The sequence below is a fragment of the Orbicella franksi genome, chromosome 1, assembly GCF_964199315.1.
Source record: "Orbicella franksi chromosome 1, jaOrbFran1.1, whole genome shotgun sequence".
NCBI classification, from domain to species: domain Eukaryota; kingdom Metazoa; phylum Cnidaria; class Anthozoa; order Scleractinia; family Merulinidae; genus Orbicella; species Orbicella franksi.
The window spans coordinates 34,910,420-34,932,953 of record NC_138145.1 but is presented as its reverse complement, the minus strand read 5'-3'; the positions used below and the strand labels follow the sequence as shown (position 1 = coordinate 34,932,953).

The following is a 22,534-nucleotide window of genomic DNA, read 5'->3' as shown; positions in this document are numbered from 1 at the left end:
AGCGGCATTTAATTTTCAATATTAGAAATTATATCGTTTGAAATACATGATTTTAAGGCGGAAAGTGACGATATTACAAGCTCTTAAAGTTGCGCTCTTTTGGCCCAAAAAATGTCTAGGGGAATGGGTCTAGTTGAGTCAAATCACAGAGCAGGGCAAATCACCACAAAACAAAGCAAAACAAAACAAAACAGAACAGAACAGAACAAAACAAAAGCAGTGAAGCAAAGAAATACAGGTATCGACTAAGAGAAAACAATAAGGGATAAAAGTTTAAAACTTTCACCAGAATGGCACATTTGATTTCTTAAAATCCTGTCACAAAATCTAACTTGATGAATTGCAGCCTACTTCTATCCTTGTAATCTTGTACTTTTTCACTAAAATTGCTTGTCTTACTTTGGTCTGTAGAATCCTTTAACCAATTTGCTTGTATAATCACAGGCATTGGCAACATGACATGGAATTTTGGAAGGATAACTTGCAATAATCAGCCGGGACACTTCCCCTTTCACATTGTTAATGTGTGCTCACGCGATAGCCACGTGAATATTGAGAATATTGAGATGAAAACCTGGATTATCATGCTTGCATTGATACATCATCATAACTCAATTCGTCCCCCCACCGCCCCCCCCCCCCCCCAAAAAAAAAAAAAACAACACATTTTTCAGGCTGAGTCAAACTGGTGTTAATTTAAAAAGAAGAAAAACGCATACATACAAAACGATGGGACTTGCTCGTACATATCTTTTTTTGGTGTGGAATCAGCTTTACTGTCAGTCGTGGTTGGCGATTAGAATGAACAGCTTGCTGGAAACGGAGAAAAAAAACAACAGGGAGAAACGATGACAGGACATGAAAACACAAATAAACAATAATAAAACTAGCACAAAAGTTAATCGGCTCCTTTCCAAGTTTCATTCAGGGAAAGAGAATTTGTTTCCCTTGCAAAAATTTGTCAAGTCGATCAACTTGAGTTAATTTTATTTAACTCACACAAATACGTTAAAAGAGTATTACAATGATTCATTTACAATTTAAATTACACACGCATGATAACAACTATAAGAAAACAGTACAAGGAAAATACGCGCGCTGATTGGTTAAAATCGTATTTCTATAACTCGATGGAAACACAGAACTAGCACGAGCTGTCGACGTAACGTAACGATGGCGCGAGCAAAGAGAATTTACATTTTGATAATCAACGTTAACAAGGTGTTTTCCTGCGTTCTATCACGAATGCCGTCCTCTGATTGGCTACGCTACTCGCGTTCTATTCTGTGATAGATAGTGAGTAGCGTAGCATCGTGCGCTGGAGACCGCTTCTTTGTGTTTTCGAAGTGTCTGTGAAGAGGATTTAGATGAAAGTTTTGAACGAATAGTAGACTTATACTACAACAACTAGATTACTCGCCCTCAATTTCTATGCGTGATAATTGACTCGGGCTGCGCCCAGGCGATAGAAATCTCGAACTCACAATCTCGGAAAAGCTGTGGAAACACTCGCCTGCGGCTCGTGTTATCACAGCATTTCTCGTTCGTCCAAACTTCCACTCGTGTTTCTATTAAACAATTAGATTATGAGTTCAAGATTTCTATCACGATAGAGCGAATAATCTAATCGTTTTAGTATAAACCTACCAGTCGTAAAAAAAACTTTATCTAAATCCTCTTCAAAGAGACCTCGAAAATGCCAAGAAGTGTCGCTATATATCACCGAATAGATAGTGAGTAGCGTAGCCAACCAGAGAACGGCATTCGTGATAGAACGCTAGTAGATTTATACTAAAACTTGATAGAAACACGGTACATATTTTCTATTTCTTAAGCATTGATAACAAAAATTGAAAATAATTTACAATTTTGATATTAAAAACGACAAGAGCTTGAGATAAAGGAGATCAAGATAGACAACATGTTTAGATACGGTGTTAATCGTGTGGAGTATGAGACACGTATATTTCAGTTGAGGAACTAATCTATAACATCCATTGACTCGTTTTCATTTATGCGCCAAGTCCTTTTTTAGCGAAGAAGGCAAGTTCGCGAGCGCAAGAGATCATACAAACACTGAGTATCTTAAGGCCAAGCAATTTTTTTTTTTCACGCCTGACTTCGTAGTGTACATAAGGACTTTTGTGAGTGGGCCAAAAGTTGACTCCATTTTAATTTTAGAGCAAAATAAGAACTCTTAGCTCCTTAGTAAGTGATCACAGTCTACTTTCCCCCTACAATATCAATACACTGTGGAGCAGACAAGTGATCAGAATAAAGAAATTCGTCAAGTTAGAGATATTGTCTTGATTTAACACTAAATTCTCAGAACTTACGTTAACAAAAATGTATCGTGATGAGTAGAGAGAATAAAAAATAAACTATAGTACTAATAAAAGATTATGAGAGTGCGTTCGACGCCTTGAATGGTTTCATTAGCTGACTTTCAACCCGGCTTTATCAACAACCGAGGTCTTACGGAAAGACATACCACAATGACAAAATCCATGACAGTATTTTACTGTGGTTTTCTGGTTAGCAAATAGAGGTCCCCCCTATAAACTATGATTTAAATTGTGCATACATTCCGTGACGGCTCCAGTTTCTGTCGACTCACAAGTTTAATAGCACTAAAATATTTACGTTTGCCTCCACGTTACATGCTAAATATTTTCACACTTGCTGAGAGGGTTTAAGCTTAAAAGCTAATTTGTAAAAGTATATTTTTTACCTACATTTTTGTAAACTGCTGGAAGGACGAATATTAGCCAACCTTTGCAATCCCTTGCTCTTTTATCGTAAACAAACTCCGTGCGACTGATTCGAATATTTGCGCTGATGAATAAAAATAGACAGCACTTACATTGCTGTACCTTGGTTCAGGCTTGCTCTTACTCTCCTCCAATAATTATGTTGCCTGGTAGTTAAGGCCGGAAGGTACCAGAATTCAAACACTTGCTAGCAATGCTTTTGGTAGAAGTCTATTACTGACCTGCCTTAGCACATGCTACATGCTCCTCCCGACACGTTATTTGCGAATAGACTGCAATGAATCGAGAATACACCTTTATATTTAGTTGACAAAGAAACTATTTACTTCAGTTTCCGCCACCACCTTTTACACCAGCCCATAACGAAGGCACCCTCCCCCCCCCCCCCCCCGCTCCACTACCAAAAAAAAGTTTATATACATACTGGAATTACCGTAAGAACCAAAATAATCCGTCTTTTTGGAAGGTTTTGTACAGTTAACACATAACGTGCCGATAACAGTGGAATTCAGTCGTTTGGATACAGCTTGATTTAGCCCCAGTAAAACGTCGCTGAACTTTCCCTGATTAATAACTCGCGTGTCGAAGGCGCATCAAAGTGGACAATTTGCAAGCTTGCGTCTGACGTTACCCTGCCTGAGGAGAGAGGTACTGGGGATCAGGAAAAATGAAATCTGAAGAGTTTTATTTTGTTTGGCCTTTCCAGGAGTATTTCGTTCTCCTCGACCTATCAGGCATGTCTTTGGCGGTAAGTGGAATGGCATTAAGGACTTTAAGATGTAGTGCGAGTACCCTGAAGTACGACGGCAGATAGTAAAGATTGCATCCGGTGGCATGCCATTACGCGCGTTCCCGTACGGCTTTCCCGCCGTAGCCTTGCTGTCTTCCAAGGGAAAGTGCCTGGTTTCACGTACTCTTCAATACGCGAGTATTAGCGTGTTATTTTCTTCTCATTTTAAAAGTCCGTTCTAAGATAGAATAATTGTTACTTTGTTATTTGTGCAGAAAATTGGACGATTTAAACATCTACCGCGAACGACAGTCATATTAGTACCGGGCCTAATGGCTGCAGACAATGTAAAAAGCTGAGTTATAATCGTCTACTGCTACTCAAAATGAATTTCATTATACCAAAAGTTCTGTATGTTTGTTCTTATCATGTTGTACCAACACCTTGCCCGAGCTGAAATCGAGCTTATATCTGTTAGTTTGCTTAGTAGTTGGAATCACAGGCGGTTCTACAGAAAATTTAAGTTCTGAAAGAGGAGGAAATCATCGCCCATAATCAAGCCCATGTAGTATGACAGTAGAATAGAGTTCTTGGTTTCCTTGAACGAGCTTGAACGAATACATTTTTTGTAAAGACAAGTAGAGGCTACACACGACATTGCTTCACCGCGAAATCTTCATCGTTTGATTTTGGCGAGAAAATGCCTTTGTCAGCCTAGTCCCTCAAGGCACAAAGTAGCCGCAGTAGAACCTCGCTGTTGCATAATAAGCGGGCGGATATACTATGATCAGATGCTTTCTTGGAATTCCGGGAAACACCCGAATCTGCGCGATTCGTATTTTCCACTTCTCAAAGGGAACTCTACTGTGATACTGTGGTAAGACTGTGTTGTGTCCTCTCTTAAGGCCGCCTCACACTAGCCGATTTTTTGTCGGCCGACAAAAAAATCTCCACTTGCCGGCTAGTGTGCGGTGAATTCAGACAAGTCTGAAGTCAGTTTAAGGTGGCTCTGAACGCTATCTATGGAATTTTTTTTAACTTTGCCACACATTATGTCTTATCATACTTATCAAATTTTGATAATATAAGAAACATGTCACCGTACCGTTTCTGAATTGTAAACCCCTTAAGCTGTAACTAAGGGTGTTTTTAGCAGGTCACACTGTTGCTATAGTAACTTAATGTGTCAGGAAAATGATAACAACGTGTTCACCAATGATTGGGCAGTTTTTTGATACCATGATCGTAGCATCAAGGGATAAAGAGTGGCATAATGACCCATCAAAATCTAAGTGCTGGAAACTGTTTTAAGCCACCTTAAAATGTTTGATCAATTTGCTGTAATGTTGTTGGCTGTGTCAAGCCATTATGATGCAAAGGTAGTAATCAGTGACTGATCAGTTATGGCCTGATTCAATTGGTTCATTTTTGGTCAAGCCTGTGCTGCGGCTGGTTGAACAACATCATGTGAATTCCGTTGAGGTCAAGAAATACATGTACCTTTAGTTAGTGACTACTGTTTGTAAGGTGAGAATAGTTGTTGGTACATAAGTTGAGCAGTGTCTGTTCTTAGTTAGTTTGGTGGTCAGTTGTTGAAGGTGTGTTGTACTGTGGGTTTACATTTGAATGGAGTTAGTTAGTAGTTTGGTCTAGCTGTTGTTGCTTTTGTTGTTGTTGTTGTTGTTGTTGCTGTTGTTGTTTTTGTTGTTGTTGTTGTTGTTGTTGTTGCTGTTGTTGTTTTAGTTGTTGTTGTTGTTTTTTCAAGGTATACCTTGTGGAACCTTCCCATTTTCTCCATTTATTCCCTGAAGTTTCCCTGATTTTGAGAATTGAAAATTTCATTGACTATTTTTGGAACCTGACATGTGGCAACCTATAATAAAAGTGCATTATTTAAAAGAAAAAAGAAAAAAAAGTGGTACATTTTCATTTTTTTCCTGTCCTAGAATTTGATGATCCTATTTTTGATGACTTGGGGCACCCTGTAAGGATGCCCTATGGGGGACTGCCCTGAAGGAACCAGGTTAAGTTTTGATTTGATCATTGCATAAGGACATTAGTGTTTACCTGGTCCTTTTAAGCTTATGTCTTGTCCTGAGGTATTTTGACTTCAGCTGTTCAAAAGAAGAAATACAAAAATTTAGATACTATATTCTCCACAAACTCTCTCTCTCTCTTTTTTTTATTGCATTCACATGTTAGGTGGGGTACCCCAGCAAGGCGGGTTACCCAGACAACTGGTCTGGGTAACCCGCTTCGGTGGGGTGAGTTTTCTCCATGTGAAAGCTGCGGAGTGGGGTAACCCGCCTAACCGGGGGTAATCAAATCACTGTGCCAAGAACAACATGGCAGAACAACATGGCTGCCAACCGCTACGAGCGTGGTAAGCTATTTCAACAATTCACCTCCAACACCACCAAAACACTAATGAAATTGACAGTGCTGGAGACAATTTAAGCATGGAATCAGATGGTCAGGGTTGAAGCGAAAAGCAGCTTCATCAGAACAACCAAAGAAAACAAACGTTAGTTCTTTATTATGTGCGTGCTTAACAAATGGTGCGATTGCATTTTGGACCTCACCCCACACCCCTGGGGTTGTATGTGAAGATAATTATTTCTTTACCACAGGTACGTCAGGTACCATGACAAAATGGCAATAACCAAGGGATTAAGAATAATTTGGGTTACAAGCTAGATCTATTAAACATGTACATAATACATGTAGTCACTAACCTATACAAAATAAATTTGCATGTATCAACCTAAGGTAATATCCCCCTGTGAAAGAGGCGCCTAAATTTCATGGCTATTTACAAATGCTGAAAGTAGCGACACCCCAAAAGTAATAACCATTCAAAAACTACATTTAGTGATCTCAAAATTTAATGTAATTTGACTTGTTATGAGAAACAATGAAAACAACAGATAACACAAGCTAAACCCTATTAACCTCACATAATTATTTGCTTTAGATGACTGTTATTACAAACTAAGGCAATATTTTATTTTTTGGTTTAATTAACCAGTTATGTGCACTATCGAGTGTCAAGACTATAAATGCCAAAAACAACCTGTGCACTGTGCAGTGTCAAAACTATAGATGTTGAAAACAAGCTGTGTGCTATTTAGTGTCAAGACTATAGATGTTGAAATAAACAAGCTGTGTACTATTCAGTGTGAAGTTTATAGATGTCAAAAACAACCTGTGTGCTATTCAGTGTCAAGTCTATAGATGTCAAAAACAAGCTACATGTGCTATTCAGTGTCAAGTCTATAGATGTTGAAAACAAGCTGTGTGCTATTCAGTGTAAAGACTTGAAAACAAGCTGTGTACTACTCAGTGTCAAGTCTATATATGCCAAAAACAAGTTGTGTACTATTCAGTGTCAAGACTATAGATGTTGAAAAGAAGCTGTGTGCTATTCAGTGTCAAGTCTATAGAATAATGATGTCAAAAACAAGCTGTGTGCTACTCAGTGTCAAGACTATAGATGTTGAAAACAAGCTGTGTGCTATTCAGTGTCAAGACTATAGATATCAAAAACAAGCTGTGTACTATCAAGTGCCAAGTCTATAGATGTTGAGAACAAGCTGTGCACTATTCGAAATTCCGATACCAGGGGAATAGGAATAATAGAGTTACGTGCAAGTTTTAAATTATGTTTCCTAAACTTTACAAAAATAATCATGAACTTTAAATGTAATTATCAGTCAATCTGAAAGTAACAGTGCTCTGAATTTCAAAGTAATCAGCAAGATTAGGGACCTCAAATTAATGTAATTTCACTTGTTGTGAGAAACAATGAAGATAAGAGATGCAACAAGCTGAGCCAATCGCAATGATAGCAGGGAAATGCTGCTACATCTAAAATGATAGTTGTTACAGTACTTTCAGAACTTAATGGTGACATGTTTGAGGAGGATTTCTGCAAGAGGTTTAATGTAAACAAGTTCTTATTTGTCTTTTCATGGTTGCCACAGGCCTCTCTTTCAAAATTCCCTGCATTGATTAATGCATTGATTACACTGTATGTGGAAAATACACTTGATAATTTCCAATGTATTGATCATGAACAACAGTGAACCCACAGTTTAAGCTCTTTAACTGCTGCCACAGTGAGTGAACCTGAAGCGAACAAATGAGACACCAGATCTAATCTAAAAATTACTAACAATATAGAGGAAATCGACCACCTTTCATGCAAAATGCAAGGAACTGTGGTCGGCAGTAAGATCAGGAATTGTGGTCGGCAGTAATTACTGGTGGCGTTTGGAGAAAATATATTCTCATATTGGGTGGAGTCGCTTCACTTCATGACTCCACCCAATACAAGAATGTATTTTCCTCCCAACTAGAAAACAACCTGTGCGAGAACCAGTGCGTGCACGCAAAACTGTCACACTCTCCCTCTTTCACTGATAAATTTTTTTGACTACAGCAATTGGATAATAAATCTCTTATTAGATGTTTTGGTATGTAGTATCGCTTTATATTTTTACTTGTTGTTTGTATTTTGATCAGCCCTATGGGCTCGTCAAAATATGGCACAACTTGTAAAAATATACAGTGATACTACACACTAAAACATCTAATAAGATATGTATATATTTGCCAGTATTCTTAAGGAGATCTTGTACAAAATATACCCTGCACTTGCTCCAGGTTTTCTAATACAAAGATTTTCTTTCAATAGTAATATCTTTCTTGTATTCTGTATAGTCAAGTCCTCTTTGAAGCAGTCATCCAAGTACGATGGTCTCATAATTCACAAATTAAAGTACTCTTACTAGATGTTCCAAGTGAAAGAGGGAAATATTATTCGAAATATTACCTAGTTGTACTTCAAGAGAAACAGTAATCCTCAATATCTATCAAAGTTAGCATAATATTTGGGAATTGCTTTCAACGCATCAATGGGCTCACTTGGTAACCTACCTACATGTATCGTAACTACCTAGTTATTCATAGTGCTTTAACAGTTATCCTAACATTTGGAAAGTTTAGACCTCCTCCACATGGTCTCATACAATGGGCATAGCAAATAAAAGCATTTCAATAAGATTGCCTTCTAAAACATATAGTAGTTTACACAAAAGGACAGCACTTAAAGTAACTTTAAGACATCTTTTGTTATGATTAAACAAATACAAATAATTCATCCGAGATAAAACTATTCACCTACCAAGATGGATATCAGTAGAATTTCTATTTATTTGATCTTGCCTGCTACCCATATTCATGGCAATACTGAAGATATGGTGAGGGGGGGGGGGGGGACAACACTCGTTGAAACACTGAAGATAGAGTGGGGGGAGGGGAGGGGCGCGCAGCCACCTCTTGATGTTTCATACAGGACGAAGCAAGGGAATCTAGCTGGGACAAAGGGTATTAAATGCATATTGCCACAGCCAACTCTTTCTTAAAAATCAAGTATATTTGTTTTCTCTAAAGGCTGGTTTTCACTAGAGCATAAGCACAAGCACAAGCATAAGCATCAGCACCAGTGATAAAAGCTTACCTACACCTCCAGTCAAATCGCACGCCAGCAAAACTTTCCAGCTCTTTGTGGTAAAACGGCAACATTCTTCACCTAAATATACAAGAAGTACACTAAGAAAAGCAGGCAATCCTCTCTCCAAACAAATCATGAAAGCAGCGAAAAGAAAGGCGCTAAATACACTGAAAATAAGAAAACAATTAACCTTTCCTCCGCTCACGTTCAACTTTCGCGGTCCCACAACATGGACGAACTGTCCTTGCAAAGAATGCTGGGAGAGTTCACACATCTCGTGCGCTAGCCTCGCGATATGGTTGCCGAAAAGTAGCATAATTTGACAAAAAAATATTTTCATTTGGTAAATGACATATTTTTATTCGCTAAAAATATTTTCATTCGGTAAATGACATATTTTTATTCGCTAAAAATATTTTGATTAGATAAATGACATATTTTTATTCGCTAAAAATATTTTGATTCGATAAATGACATATTTTTATTTGCTAAGAATATTTTGATTCGATAAATGACATATTTTTATTCGCAAAAAATATTTTCATTCGATAAATGACATATTTTTATTCGCTAAAAATATTTTCATTCGATAAATGACATATTTTTATTCGCTAAAAATATTTTCATTCGATAAATGACATATTTTTATTTGTTAAAATATTTTCATTCGATAAATGACATATTTTTATTCGTTAAAATATTTTCATTTGATGAATGACAATTTTTATTCGCTAAAAATATTTTCATTTGATAAATTACATATTTTTATTCGTTAAAAATATTTTCATTCCATAAAAATATATTTGTTCGATAAAACCGTTCCCATGCTCCTTTTTGCATTCGATAAAAACTATTTTTATTTGATGCTTTTTTCATTTGATAAAAATGTACTTTCGATAAAGTCACATGACCCAAGGAGGCATGGCCACAAAGCATTACGGCACGATTACAGAGCTTCAAAGTGGATAGATGCGAACACAGTGCAGAGTTCTCACTCCACGCAACTGGTCACCTGAGAGGCTGTGGTTCAATGGCATGCTTAATCGACAAATGCAGAATGAGGCAATTACCCAAGATATGATGGAATGGTATGGTACTGACCCAGAGGGCCCATCTCCTTTGGAGGAACATGGATCTGTTGAAGTTGAAGAGATCGAGAATCCTTTCCCAGAAGAATTGTTTGAAGAATTCAGACAGCTAATTAATCCAATGGCTGAATCTGGCAGCTTTGGTATAGACATATATTTGAGTGCCCTTGAGGCTTACCGTGAGTTGCTTGAGTAACTTTGAATTTTCCTTTGACAACCTGTAAGTCATATAACAGACCAGCAACATGCTGAAGTTCTTCAACTGTATAATGCAGGCCTCTAAAATTTGGAAAAGGCACGTTTTATGTGCTAAAAGCAATCTTGAAATAAAAAGGAGCAATTCTAACTACAATTGTTCAAGTTTAAAATAAATTCATTTTTGATTGACATAATTTTTTAACCAAACTGAATTCAATTTTTTCTTGTTTGAAAATTGTTATGTAAATGAACATGATTGAAGCAATAAATAATACTTAGAACTGGTTACACAAAAATTAAACCATGACTAAAATTAAAACAGAACACATACATTTACATCTGTTTCTGAGCAATGTTAAGCGAAGTTGATAATTTTACTGTAGTTTTCCTTTCAAACTAGACTGAAAGCATTCATTTGCTAATTTTAATGAAATCCTTGTTTATGCTTTTTTTCTTCCACAATAAAAGGCAGTTGTTGGGACTCAACTTATCTACTATAAACATTGTTTTCATGCATTTTCATGAATTCCCACAGGCCTCATTGGCAGCAGAAAGGGGGATGGGAAAAACAATATATACAGTAAGCTTTCAATGGTGTCCAGACTGAATATACCTCACATTAAAACTCTTGTACCAGCCACAGCCAGCATGTACATGATATTTCCCATCAAAAAATATCAATGTTGGGTATGAAAAAAGGAGCAGAAAGTGTAACAGTTTATTTCAAGTATCACCTGTCAATGGCAACACTAATAGTAACTAACATTACAATAAAGAAACAGTTTTGCCTTGAGAAAGTCCACTGAACATGAGTGTTTTCAGTTCAAATGAAAACAGGAGCTTTTAATACAGGTTTTCTATGTAAACAGTTTCAACTGAGCATACTTTGTAACTAGAAGTATTATTTTCATTAATTTTATATTTTTAGTTGTCTTAATTGCCCACAAACTTACCAATGACAGGGAATATTGATTCAATGTTACAACTTTGATACAACTACATGCATAAACTAACCCAACGGGCATCTTGTTTAATTATAATAGAACTTAGAACAGGCATGCTTTATCAAGTGGTTATCAACATTAATATGGAACACCAATAACAACTTATTCAATCATAATTTCCATTTTTTAAATAACCAAAACCAAAACAGTTTGTTAATATTTTCCTTGGTTTTTAAGATGTCAATAAAAATTTCTAGTTAAATTTTTAGACACTTAAAATTTGCCAAAGCCTTCACCACCATAAAGGAGACTTGTTAGGCAAGATTGCTTGAAATCCTCATAGCAACTGAGGGCTACTGGTAGAGAAATAGTAGAAAAACAGGTGCTGGCTTCAAGTAGTTTCTTGGAAGGATCACTGTTGTATGTCACTTCAAACTGATCGTGGGAGTGCAACTGGGTACTACCAGAAATAAACCTTACCAGGGTTTTCACAAAAGACTTGCCTGTGTTTTCATCTGAAATAAAATCATATTTCACAATAAACACCTACTGGGATATAAAAGCATACATTCAGTTGCTATGGACATTGGAAGATTTCAGCAGACTTACCACTGAAAATAACTAAAACAGAGACAAATATAATCATTGGTTTATCCATCTAAATCCTGTGGAAAAGACAAAAATACTTGACCAAAAACGGAATGAAAATGAAATACACTGCAGCAAGTGCTGTACATGTGCAAATTGAAGAAGGGCATAGTAAGCTGTGTTATTTATTTCTTATTAAGGAAATTTGTTGGAAATACGTTGTTTTATGAATAAAAATTGCTTTGTTCATCTAATATTAAGCTTCACATTTTACATGTATGCTGTCATGCAGTGCACTTCACTAACTCTTGGCAATATCTAACCTTTCAGGGAAGATGGTTCATCAATGAATTTGTAGAACCATTCACATGCTAACTTCTGTTCTGCAGACCTGGTGTCATGTTGACCATAAATACCTGTCCTCATGCGTTCATTCACCATAGTTGCATCAATGTCAACGTCATCTTTGGTTGGAAACACTTCCTTAGAAATGCTTGAGTTTTCCCGCAGTATTCTTCCTAATTCCATACAGTCTGAAGTCCTTTAAAAAAAGAGTCCATTGCCAGGGTCCTTGTGATGATAACCTCTGTTGTCATAATGTCTTTGATTGCCCTGTCCTTGTTCAGCTTGGTAAGTGGCACATCACTGAGACCATGGCTTACAATCTTTTCTTCCAATTTCTCTCTGTCATCGGCGGTGAGTTCCTCCAGGTCATCTTTGCTAAGCACCTAAACATAAATGTTTTTTTAAATTAAAGTTAAAACAACTAGCTTTTTAATTTATCCAACGTCTCAGGTTTCCTCAGGTGTTTGAGTGACAATCAACAGAAATGTATCAGGCCTTCAAGTCTATTACAGGATAAAAGGAGAGGAAGCCTTGCCTTTGTGGTTAGTAGCGTTTAGATCTGTACATGTGCCAGGATTTCACGTCTAATCTCTCGTGTTCACAGTGTAGTGTTTTTTGCATTGATATCAGCGTTTTCCTTGAGCATTAGTTTGTTAAGAGTGGACTCTTCTCAAAGGCTTTTTGTGACGGGTGACTGTTTATTTGTTTATTTAAGGTATAATTTGAAAATTACTACATTGGCACTCACTCGGTGCAGCCTGAGGACTATTTTCCAGTATTTCTGGTGGCAAAGTACTCACTAATGGCCTGCCTCACTTCACTCCGTATGATCGAGCGATTTAATGCCATGCTTCCATCCATCCTCTGCGTTTTGACAACATAAAATGGCCGATGGCGGGAAGCTTTGTAACCGTGCCGTAATCCTTTGTGGCCATGCCTCCTTGGGTCACGTGACTTTATCGAAAGCATATTTTTATCAAATGAAAAACACATCGAATAAAAATGGTTTTTATCGAATGCAAAAAGGAGCATGGAAATGGTTTTATCGAACAAATATATTTTTATCGAATGAAAATATTTTTAACGAATAAAAATATGTCATTTATCAAATGAAAATATTTTTAGCGAATAAAAATGTCATTTATCGAATGAAAATATTTTAACGAATAATATGTCATTTATCCAATAAAAATATTTTAACGAATAAAAATATGTCATTTATCGAATGAAAATATTTTTAGCGAATAAAAATATGTCATTTATCGAATGAAAATATTTTTAGCGAATAAAAATATGTCATTTATCGAATGAAAATTATTTTAGCGAATAAAAATATGTCATTTGTCGAATGAAAATATTTTTAGCGAATAAAAATATGTCATTTATCGAATGAAAATATTTTTAGCGAATAAAAATGTGTCGTTTACCGAATGAAAATATTTTTTTGTCAAATTATGCTACTTTTCGGCAACCATAGTAGCCCGCCATAACGTATTTCAATGCTTCGAAAATAACTTGACTTTGTGAGCCTACCGGATGGCAAAACACTCCCCGATAACGTGTCTTATGAGAAGTGGATATCTCATGGAGCCTTCATGTCCTAATGGCGCCGATGCTACGACCTTTTCACACCTTGAGCTATTTTTAGAATTACTGTTGGCGCGAAAATATGACATCATCAGTCACATCACGCCTCCTACCTGCCCCCAAGTTGAACCAATAAAATCTTCTTGCTTTACTGTTTAGTTATTCAAAATGGCGCACAAACTGAACTCGTCGTCCTCGGAATGTTTCGATACAAGTTCCTCTATTTTTCTTGATTCTTCTTTGGAATCAAGTGTTTCGGAAAGCGAAGCTGAGGATAGTGACGAAGAAACAGCTGAGGGTGAATGCAAAAGTTCTGACAGTCAACGGAGAAAAACACCAAAGGCAAAAACTAATGGTACGACATGGGTAAGAGTAAGCTTGTGTCCAAAACAAAATCGCTACATGAGCAGCAAATGGAGGAATTATCATTGTAGGTTATTTCTAACGAAGAGGTTAAGAATGTGGAAGGCGAATTACGGCTTATCCACGAGAGAAGAACTCATTCCTTTCTTGCGTTCGGTGGACAGAGAAGTCCGACAATTCTCAACCAACAACAACTTGCGCAAGTATCAATCAAAGTTTCTGCACCTGTGTCAGAACTGTGTAAAAAACAATGAAAGTTTAGAGACTGACTTTAGGGCTCTTATTGCCACGTTACCAAACCTTGAACGTACAAGTGATGAAATTGTTGGCGGCATCTTTAAAGAACTTACCTCAACATTAGCCAATACAAGGATCAATGAATTCTTGAATCCAAAAAGTAAAATAGATTTAAGAATGCAGGGTAAAGTAGTCGACGCTGATGAAATGCTGCGACCTAAACTGAAGTTGTATGCACTGGTATCAAAACGTAAAGTTTAAGTTCCTTGACTAAAAGGGCCAGTCAGTTAAAGGCCAGCCATCATGTCAGCCTGCTATTTATGACCAGATTTTCATGGCTCATTGCTGGCTGCGGCCTCTATTTGGTAGAACGTACTCAGTATTTCACCACTTCAAAAACTATACGCAGTTTCGCTCACATGGTAATTCTTCAGCTTAGGTAAAGAGCTTAAAATTTATAACTCTTGTCCAGGATCTTTAATGTACATGAACAAACCAATCCAAGTTGTACCAGGACTTCTACAAGTTTCAACCCATTTAAGAGGCTACCCTGCTCAGTTTCTGCGTATTGAATTCTTCAACTACAATGCAGAACTCTTTTGTTTTATTCTGCCAGGCCTCATAACCATTCCAGAATTTTAGTATGTTAAAACTGGGCTAATATGGTGGATATTACAGGTACATGAAATCAATACCTACATTTAGTATGCATCAAACTCACTATCTCTTTTCTGATTGGCCGTAAGCGTACGGTGAATTTTTTAAATCAGCACCTGTGACGTCATCTAGCTGCAGATTATACAATAGTCATGTCAAGGACACTCAAGATCACCGGTCATCATGGCATGTATGACCGCAGTGCATCAGATTTCTAAGGGTAATCATGTCAAGTTCCTGCACTTTGTGTTGCTTGCTATTAGTGAAGCAAAAACATGCCTTCCATTTCTTTTTTTCATTCAATTAGGCCATCCCCTTTTTTTCTCTGTTTAGCGTCGTCTGACCAACCCAGATTTTCACGTTTTCAAAAACAAAAGTTATGCAGAAAGTAATGACACATTATATCAAACAATTGTCACTTTAATCTGAAACATAAGCAATTTTTTGCCTTACAGATTTTTAGTTTTTTCCCTGTTCTTGTTTGATTTTAAAGGGACACAGTCAGCTGGCGCACATGCTCATTAGATACCATTTCATAGCTAATTTACATATAACAGATATGCAATCCAGTGTTTTTAACCAAACATGATAAAATAATATCCTAGGATGAGCAAAAGTACACTCAAAAACAGATTTTTCAGTAAACGATTGAAAATCAAGCAAAACACTGCAAAGATTGAAGCGAATTTCTAGATGTATTTGATACGTAACTTTGATTTCAGGTTGATGTGAACTCTTTTAGCTTCTTTTCAAAGTGACAAAACTAGTGTCCAGGTCAGCCTGGTCCCAAAGCTGACTGTGTCCCTTAAACAACAATGTCGATTTTTCCTTCCTCCATTGCCGCGATGTTGACTTTATAAGCACACCTTGTTGTTTCCAGGCTCCATGGATATTATGCCGAGGTACCAGTCTCCTAGCTCCAGACTCCTTTTCCAATTTTATTTTTGTTTTTGTTTTCTCCTTTTCTGACTGACCGACCCAAAATCAGAAAACACATTCGACAATAAACAAAAAAAAAGGGGATGGCCTTATGTAGGATAAAACAATTACTAGATTAAGTTTTTGTGATATCCAAAGTAATCAAGGTCTCAGGTAGGGTTATCAGCTGCAGCCGAAGGCTGAGGCCGATAACCCTTACCTTCACCTCAATTAGTAGTATATTCTGGATATCACAAAAACCTCATCCAATGATTGTTTGGTATCAAAAGTAAGAATTAACTATAACTAACAGCTTGGTGGCAGCATCTTGTATGTTCAGTTGACGATTTAGTTGAAGCATTTTCTTATCTTTGGAAATTGTTGGTTTTTGAGAGGAAGTCTTTTGAATTCTTGAGCAAGTTTCAGAAAAGTTTATCTACTTTTTTGAACAAATTTGACAAATGGACTCTTTTGAAATTGGTATAAAAAAGCCCACAAAGTAGCAATAATGTTTGAATTATCCCAGCTTTTTCATATATACAGCTGCATCAATAAAATACTTACCTACTGGGACTGTACTCGAGAACATGGCTCTCAGTCGTTTGTTCCGAGTCCACTAGCCTCCAATACTATCCCTTGGCATGTTTAATTATAATTATTTTATTATGTTGTAGTATCTCAATGTGTAGTTCCGGAAAATATCCACACCTCCCCCACGGAAGGGATTTTTTCTAACACCTCCCCACCCCTCTGGAAATTCCAGTAAAGCTTCATACAGTTCTTAAAATTTTTTGGTCTTCCAGAATACCCCACCCCCCAGGAAATTCCAATCCCTTCTGTGGGGGGAGTGTGGATATTTTCTGGAACTGCACAATAAGACTGTAAGAACAGTTTTTCTGTTGTTGTTGTTTTTCATTTTTATTTTGTGTGATGTACATGTACTGTACATGTACTAATAATGTAACATTACTATCAGTCTGTTATGACCTCTACAACAACTGGCTTTGTTTTCAAGACTATTATGAATAGAGTGGTTTTATATCAAATATCATAAAACCAAAACCAAAGTAATGACAGGGGTCTCATTAAGGGTGGGACACCAGGCAAATTGACTGGCTGTAAGGACAATTCTGCCCGTCTGTTTTGACCATCTCCAGGAAAATTTTTCTTATAAAAAGTTCAGTTCAAAAAGTTTTGTCGGCCAGTGAGAACTAGTTGCCCTCCTGTTGAAAACATTAATGAAACCCCTGAATGACTTTATTAGCCAATCACAAAGGACAACGACCATGCCAAGAACCAATCAAAACTCCAATGAATACATGTAGTCGACATGAAGTGCAAAAAAAACAGTGTACGGGTGCACGTGAGTCACATTGATTTTAGTTTCATCTGTGATATTTGGATGAAAAAGTGGTGCAAGGTTTTGAAAACAATGAATGGGAAGGCTGTGTTTTCATCAATAAAACACACTGGGGCTACTATACATGGCGAAAGTATTTGAATAAACAGTAGAACTATGGTATAGAGTGTTAATGTTTTTACATTTCCGAAACACTTGATTCCAAAGACGAATCAAGAAAAGAGGAACTTGTATCAGACAATTCTGAGGATGAAGAGTCTAGTTTGTAAACAGTACAGCAAGGAGATTTTACTGGTTCAATTTGGGGGCAGGTAGGAGGCATGGCTAACCCTAACCTGTTTGCCTATTCCCAGAAAGTGCACATTATCTGATAGTTTTTTATCGGCTCATTGTGTAGCCTGTGTACATCCACTCAAAAAAATCGGGGAGAAGGAAACTGCTGTAAGAGAGGTTTTAGGTCTTCACTTAATTAGTAACAGCCACTTAACTGACAACTGACAAATAGACAATCAAAATTTGAACTGATAACTGACATTTGCAACCCTCCTCCCCACCCCCTCTTCCTCCCCCATTTAGACCCTCTTATTTTGCCAACACAAGGGCTTTTAACTCCTGTCAGTAATTCAAGTTGTGCTAAGGCTTCCAGTCTGGCCAAACTGTGGAGAGATATAGTGTGGCCACTGTTTTCATCTACATAATTATGTACATGTGTAGATTCCAAGCAGCGACAATCATGCCTGCTGTGAGTCGGACAATGTGCGCAACACCCTTGTTTTTCTTAGCCCGTTCACAAGTAGTTTACTGATTTCTGTTTTTGCCTTTCCCGCGTCCTTTCTCGTGTCTACCCACTGTTTGTTAACATGTGAGTTCACTGTTGTTCCAGCAGCTGCTCTGCACTGTTCATAGCTGCGTTCTCCGTCAACATTATACAAATTACTGCAATTGTCCTCGGCTATTCCAGTTCCCGCATCGGTTTGGTTCCAGACCTCACACCAGTCCACACATGATCAATGGCGACCACAACCACAAACAAATTAAGTCAGATTCAACACAGGTAACATTAACTTATATTTTAATATATTTAAGCTTAAACCAGTATATTGGCAGGCAGTTAGCTACAACAAGATGTGTAGCAGTCTCAAATTCAGCTTTTTATCTTTACTAATGTCAAGAGCCAACTGGTTAGGCAACCAGCAGCTAGCAATGTTAACAAGATTAATGTGCCTCCATTTTCAAGTTCAGTTTCTTGTACCGTGCACAACTAGCACATCGAGGCATAGGTACATGTTTTAAATTATTTCATAACTTAACTTGTTTATGTTTAAATAACTGTCCTTGATAGAACTGCTGAGACAAGAAAAATCTGACAAGGGCTAGCTTCCTTTCTACCTTTCCCACCTCCTCCTCAAGGATGTTTTTTTCCTTTCTTTTTATCTCAAAATTACTTCTCGTGTATTACCAACATTTTAAGACAACATTGAACGGATATGAGATAAGAAGTGGATAAGCAAAATTTTTATAATTTTTTGTTTGTAGTATTTGACCCAAGATGGTTATTTGTTGAATTCTTGAGTTTGTCTCAACTAGATCTGTCTAGGATTGAAGTCTGGATTACACCCATATATAGTCATTTTTTTTTCTTTTTGAAGTTAAATATAGCCTTTTAAAGTTTAAAGTTCTCGTCTATAGTGCATTATCCCGTTGGCCTTTCTGTCGCTTTCTTATCCGCTGTGTTCATCAGCTTTAGCGGGCACGTTGTAGTAGGAGTGTGACTCATCATGCTTGTCCAAGTCACAATATGGTACATCCTTTGTCATGATAACCTCCAGTCGGTCAATCAACTCCGAGAAACTGGGACGAGAGGATGGATCTTCATTCCAGCACTCAGACATCAGTTCATATCTATCATGGATAGAAGATGACAAAAAGTTAAACAGCTGCATTGCGGAACAAACCCGATCCATCTACAATATTTGTCAAAGCCAACTTGAAATACATTACAACACTAAATCAGTTTCTCGACATTGTATAGGTGCGTGGAGGGCATGCAAGATGCGCAAAAATGAAATGTTTCAATAATGATTATCAAGCTTGCAGCCTCTTGATCAAAAATAATGTGAAATACACATGTAGTAATATGATGTACAACAACCTGAACCAATGCCGTCTCAAAATCCAAAGAAGAGTTACTTGATGATTGGTTATTTTAATTACTGGAGGGTTATCCCGTGGCTGAGCCAATTATTTTCACACAATAATAAAGTTATTATTACTATTACAATAACTCCTATTTGTTTAGAGCCCCTCTAGACAGCAATTCTATGCTCCTATATGACAACAATAGATTGCAATGGTCAGGTTTTAAAATAAATCTTATGTAAATTTGGACGGATATAGTTCATATTACAGATCCTTTGTATATATTTAATTTAAGCCACTATATGTCCATAACATTGGTTGTTCGCATATCGTTTGTCCACAGTTTAAAAACAACAATGTTCCTCTACGATAGTTGTGGTCTTCATGAATGACTGCCCTCTACTTTTAGTAGCAGCATTACCAGTTGTTTTTATACGATATAAATATATTCATGCGAGCCACAAGCATTTCAATTTGTAAGTATTGGATAATTGCTTGTTTTCAAGTATCAGCCCTATTTCGAAAGAGGGACAACTGATCTCAACGCAATTTAGTTACTTACACTTCATCACAACACATGTCAGGCCTTTCCATGCGATAACCAGTCTTCAAAAGTTGACACAGCTCTCGATTGGTTAACGTGGGATACGGCACACCTCCTGAAATTCATCCAAAGAAAAATAAGTCATAAGAAAGTGTCACGTGAGGAAAACTGAAATGAATTCTCGCCTTAACATAAGAAAGTAATGACTAATTTCGGAAAAAATAAAGAAACAAGAATGTAATGGAAATAGAAAAAAATATTTTTTTAACTTACCCATGGTGGCCATTTCCCAAAGAAGTATTCCAAAGGACCAGCTATATGCAAATAAAATAATTAAAAAAAAATCAAGAAACGCTGTTTTGTAATTACTGTACATGTACTCAACACAATTAAGATTTTAAGTCTTTCTCTTTTTGGGCCATGTAATTATAATGACAAGCCGCCCACCAGCAACTTCTACGCTTCTTTCCTGCCCTCGAAACTTCTCGACAATACACGCTAAATCCTTGAAAGAACAAGTTGTACTTCTCCGTGTGTGCATCTGAGGGTTAAGGAAAAGGTTTTGCCGTCACACGGAAAGAGTGACTTACACATCACTCTTGATGGTGTAAATGCTGTCATTAATTGATTCTGGGGCCATCCATTTCACAGGAAGCTTCTTTGTATTCTTTCCACTGTACAAGTCCTCGTAGATTTCTCGCATCAATCCAAAGTCTGACACTTTGACTCGGTTATCAGTGCCAACCAGAATATTACGAGCTGCAAGGTCACGATGAATGAAGCCTTTCTCTGCAAGATGATTCTAAAAAATTATGACAGAATTACAAGAGCACAATTTATTTATAGAAATAAAGATTATGATTCTCTTTTGTTTGTTTGTGTTTTGGGAATCACGTATTAAAACTTTGTTTGAAGTTACCAATAAACGAGGCATGCAAGACCCATCCTAGTTTCAGATGATTTGTTCACAGGACCTTTCTTGTGGAGGTTGAGAGTCACAACTAGAAAGTATTTTTACACTTTATCTCATTTCGAACTAGCTATAGTAATACCTACCATTCCCTTTGCTATTTGCCAAGCAAAAGAAAACAGCTTTTGAGTAGTAAAGCTGTCTGGTTCTTCGTCGTTGTCATCATCAATATTTTCAGTTGATATCAATATAGCGGCAGCATTGCTGTTGCCCTGTGATGTCGATGGCATCGACATCTGTTCCATGCTTTTCTGCTCCAGAAAATCGTTACAGTTACCTTCACCAGGGTCGGCGTCATCATCATCAATATTTTCAGTTGGCATCAGTATAGCGGAAGCATTGTCTTTTCCCTGTGATGTCGTTGGCATTAATAGCACCTCAATTTTTTCCTGGTTCAGAAAAGCATTATTGTTTCCTTCCTCTTTCTCGTCGTCATCATCATCAATATTTTCAGTCGATATGGATATGGTGGCAGCGTTGCTGTTTTCCTGTGATGTCGATGGTATCGGCATCAGTTCAATGATTTCCTGATCCAGTGAATCATTGCTGTTTTCCTGAATAAATAACGCAAGAAAAAGAAAAAAAAAAACAGAACAGAACAGAACCTAGCAAGTAATGGTAGTAAACTAAGCATTTGTAAATTATTACGTTATTGACATTTTGGGAAGGGAGGGAAGGATAGAAAATGTGGCGCTTATTTCAAACCTCATGTAGCGTGAGTTTTTGGTGAGTTTTTAGTGAGTTTTTCTTATCTTGATTGGAAAACATTTGTAGTAATATGTCGAAGTTGTAGTTGTTTTTTTTTCCAGTTTTGATTTTGGTATCAATGTTTGTTTTTTTACATTTCTTCCACTTCTGCTTTAGCTTTAGCATTTTTAATACTTCATCATACTCGTAATACTTTTAGAATATATCTAATAATTTTGATTTTTACTGCCAGTTTGGCTATGTTGACCTACCTGATCTCATCATATTTGGCACATGACCACCAATGAAATAAACATTCGTGGATACTTTACACATCATTTAACTTTCATTACCATACATAAGTACTTGTACGTTTGCAGATACATGTACCAATCCAAATAATAATAATATGCGCATAGATCAATGAATTTGTCGTGTAATTCTTAAATGTTATAATCTTCTCAAATGCAGTTTTAAGAGCTAAAACTGCCATGGAAATAAACAATAGAAAAGCGAACACTTCCGCTTGTCCATTACTTACTTCAGCAAGATTCTCAGCGAAAAGGGTTACATCAAGGATGATATCTCTGTTATCTCGTGACGGAGTGGATTCCATCATCAGCAAAGTTTGCTCTAGCCGTGGTTGATCTTGATCAATCCCATCCTGAGTATCATCTTTTTCCTGAATGGCAAGAATATTGACCTACCATGAAATACGCGTATTTTAATACCCTTATTTCACGGTAGGTCAATATTTTGCAAAATCTCCCTTTTTTAATAAAAAAAAAATGGGAGTGATAATCGAGAGGCGGGAGACATTTTAAAAGCTTACCATCCATCGAGATGTCAGAGCTGAAATGTTATATCGGACTAGATCGTTGGGAGGAGGGGAG

At 37.0% G+C, this 22,534-nt stretch overlaps 2 protein-coding genes and 1 long non-coding RNA gene across 5 annotated transcripts in view; all 3 read right to left on the bottom strand.

Moving 5' to 3' along the window:
• Positions 1-820: 820 nt before the first annotated feature.
• LOC145480845 (uncharacterized) lies at positions 821-9,500 on the bottom strand. 2 transcript variants are annotated; one of them, XR_014048562.1, is made up of 4 exons: positions 9,207-9,500; positions 9,023-9,094; positions 5,569-5,615; positions 821-3,043 (listed from the first exon to the last, which is right to left on the bottom strand). It is a non-coding gene; the product is annotated as an uncharacterized LOC145480845 (long non-coding RNA). The 2 variants fall into 2 exon arrangements; XR_014048560.1 differs by having other exon boundaries at positions 9,023-9,500.
• Positions 9,501-9,640: 140 nt separating this feature from the next.
• On the bottom strand, positions 9,641-13,317 carry LOC145480502 (uncharacterized). Of its 2 annotated transcripts, none has more exons than XM_081458754.1 (3): positions 12,928-13,316; positions 12,251-12,562; positions 9,641-11,761 (listed from the first exon to the last, which is right to left on the bottom strand). In XM_081458754.1, exons 2-3 carry the CDS (start codon positions 12,360-12,362, stop codon positions 11,520-11,522), a joined length of 354 nt encoding a protein of 117 aa, XP_081314880.1. In that variant the 5' UTR covers positions 12,363-12,562; positions 12,928-13,316; the 3' UTR covers positions 9,641-11,519. The 2 variants fall into 2 exon arrangements, with proteins under 2 accessions (XP_081314880.1, XP_081314875.1); XM_081458749.1 differs by having other exon boundaries at positions 9,668-11,761; positions 12,158-12,562; positions 12,928-13,317.
• A 2,093-nt stretch (positions 13,318-15,410) lies between these two features.
• Positions 15,411-22,534, bottom strand: part of LOC145480784 (uncharacterized) — a 55,956-nt gene continuing 48,832 nt past the window's right edge. The window contains exons 16-21 of the mRNA XM_081459112.1: positions 22,183-22,323; positions 21,041-21,508; positions 20,575-20,786; positions 20,258-20,298; positions 20,003-20,099; positions 15,411-19,203 (exon numbers count right to left, since the gene is read on the bottom strand). Coding sequence (XP_081315238.1) covers positions 19,023-19,203; positions 20,003-20,099; positions 20,258-20,298; positions 20,575-20,786; positions 21,041-21,508; positions 22,183-22,323 — 1,140 coding nt within the window. The 3' untranslated portion in view covers positions 15,411-19,022. The remainder of the gene's footprint in view (positions 19,204-20,002; positions 20,100-20,257; positions 20,299-20,574; positions 20,787-21,040; positions 21,509-22,182; positions 22,324-22,534) is intronic.

Coding starts and splice junctions, on each gene's coding strand:
- LOC145480502 (XM_081458749.1), bottom strand. CDS start 12,362: ATGGAATTAGGAAGAATACTGCGGGAAAACTCAAGCATTTCTAAGGAA. Junction 11,762..12,157: donor TGAACCATCTTCCCTGAAAG/GTTAGATATTGC, acceptor ATTTTATTTCAG/ATGAAAACACAGGCAAGTCT.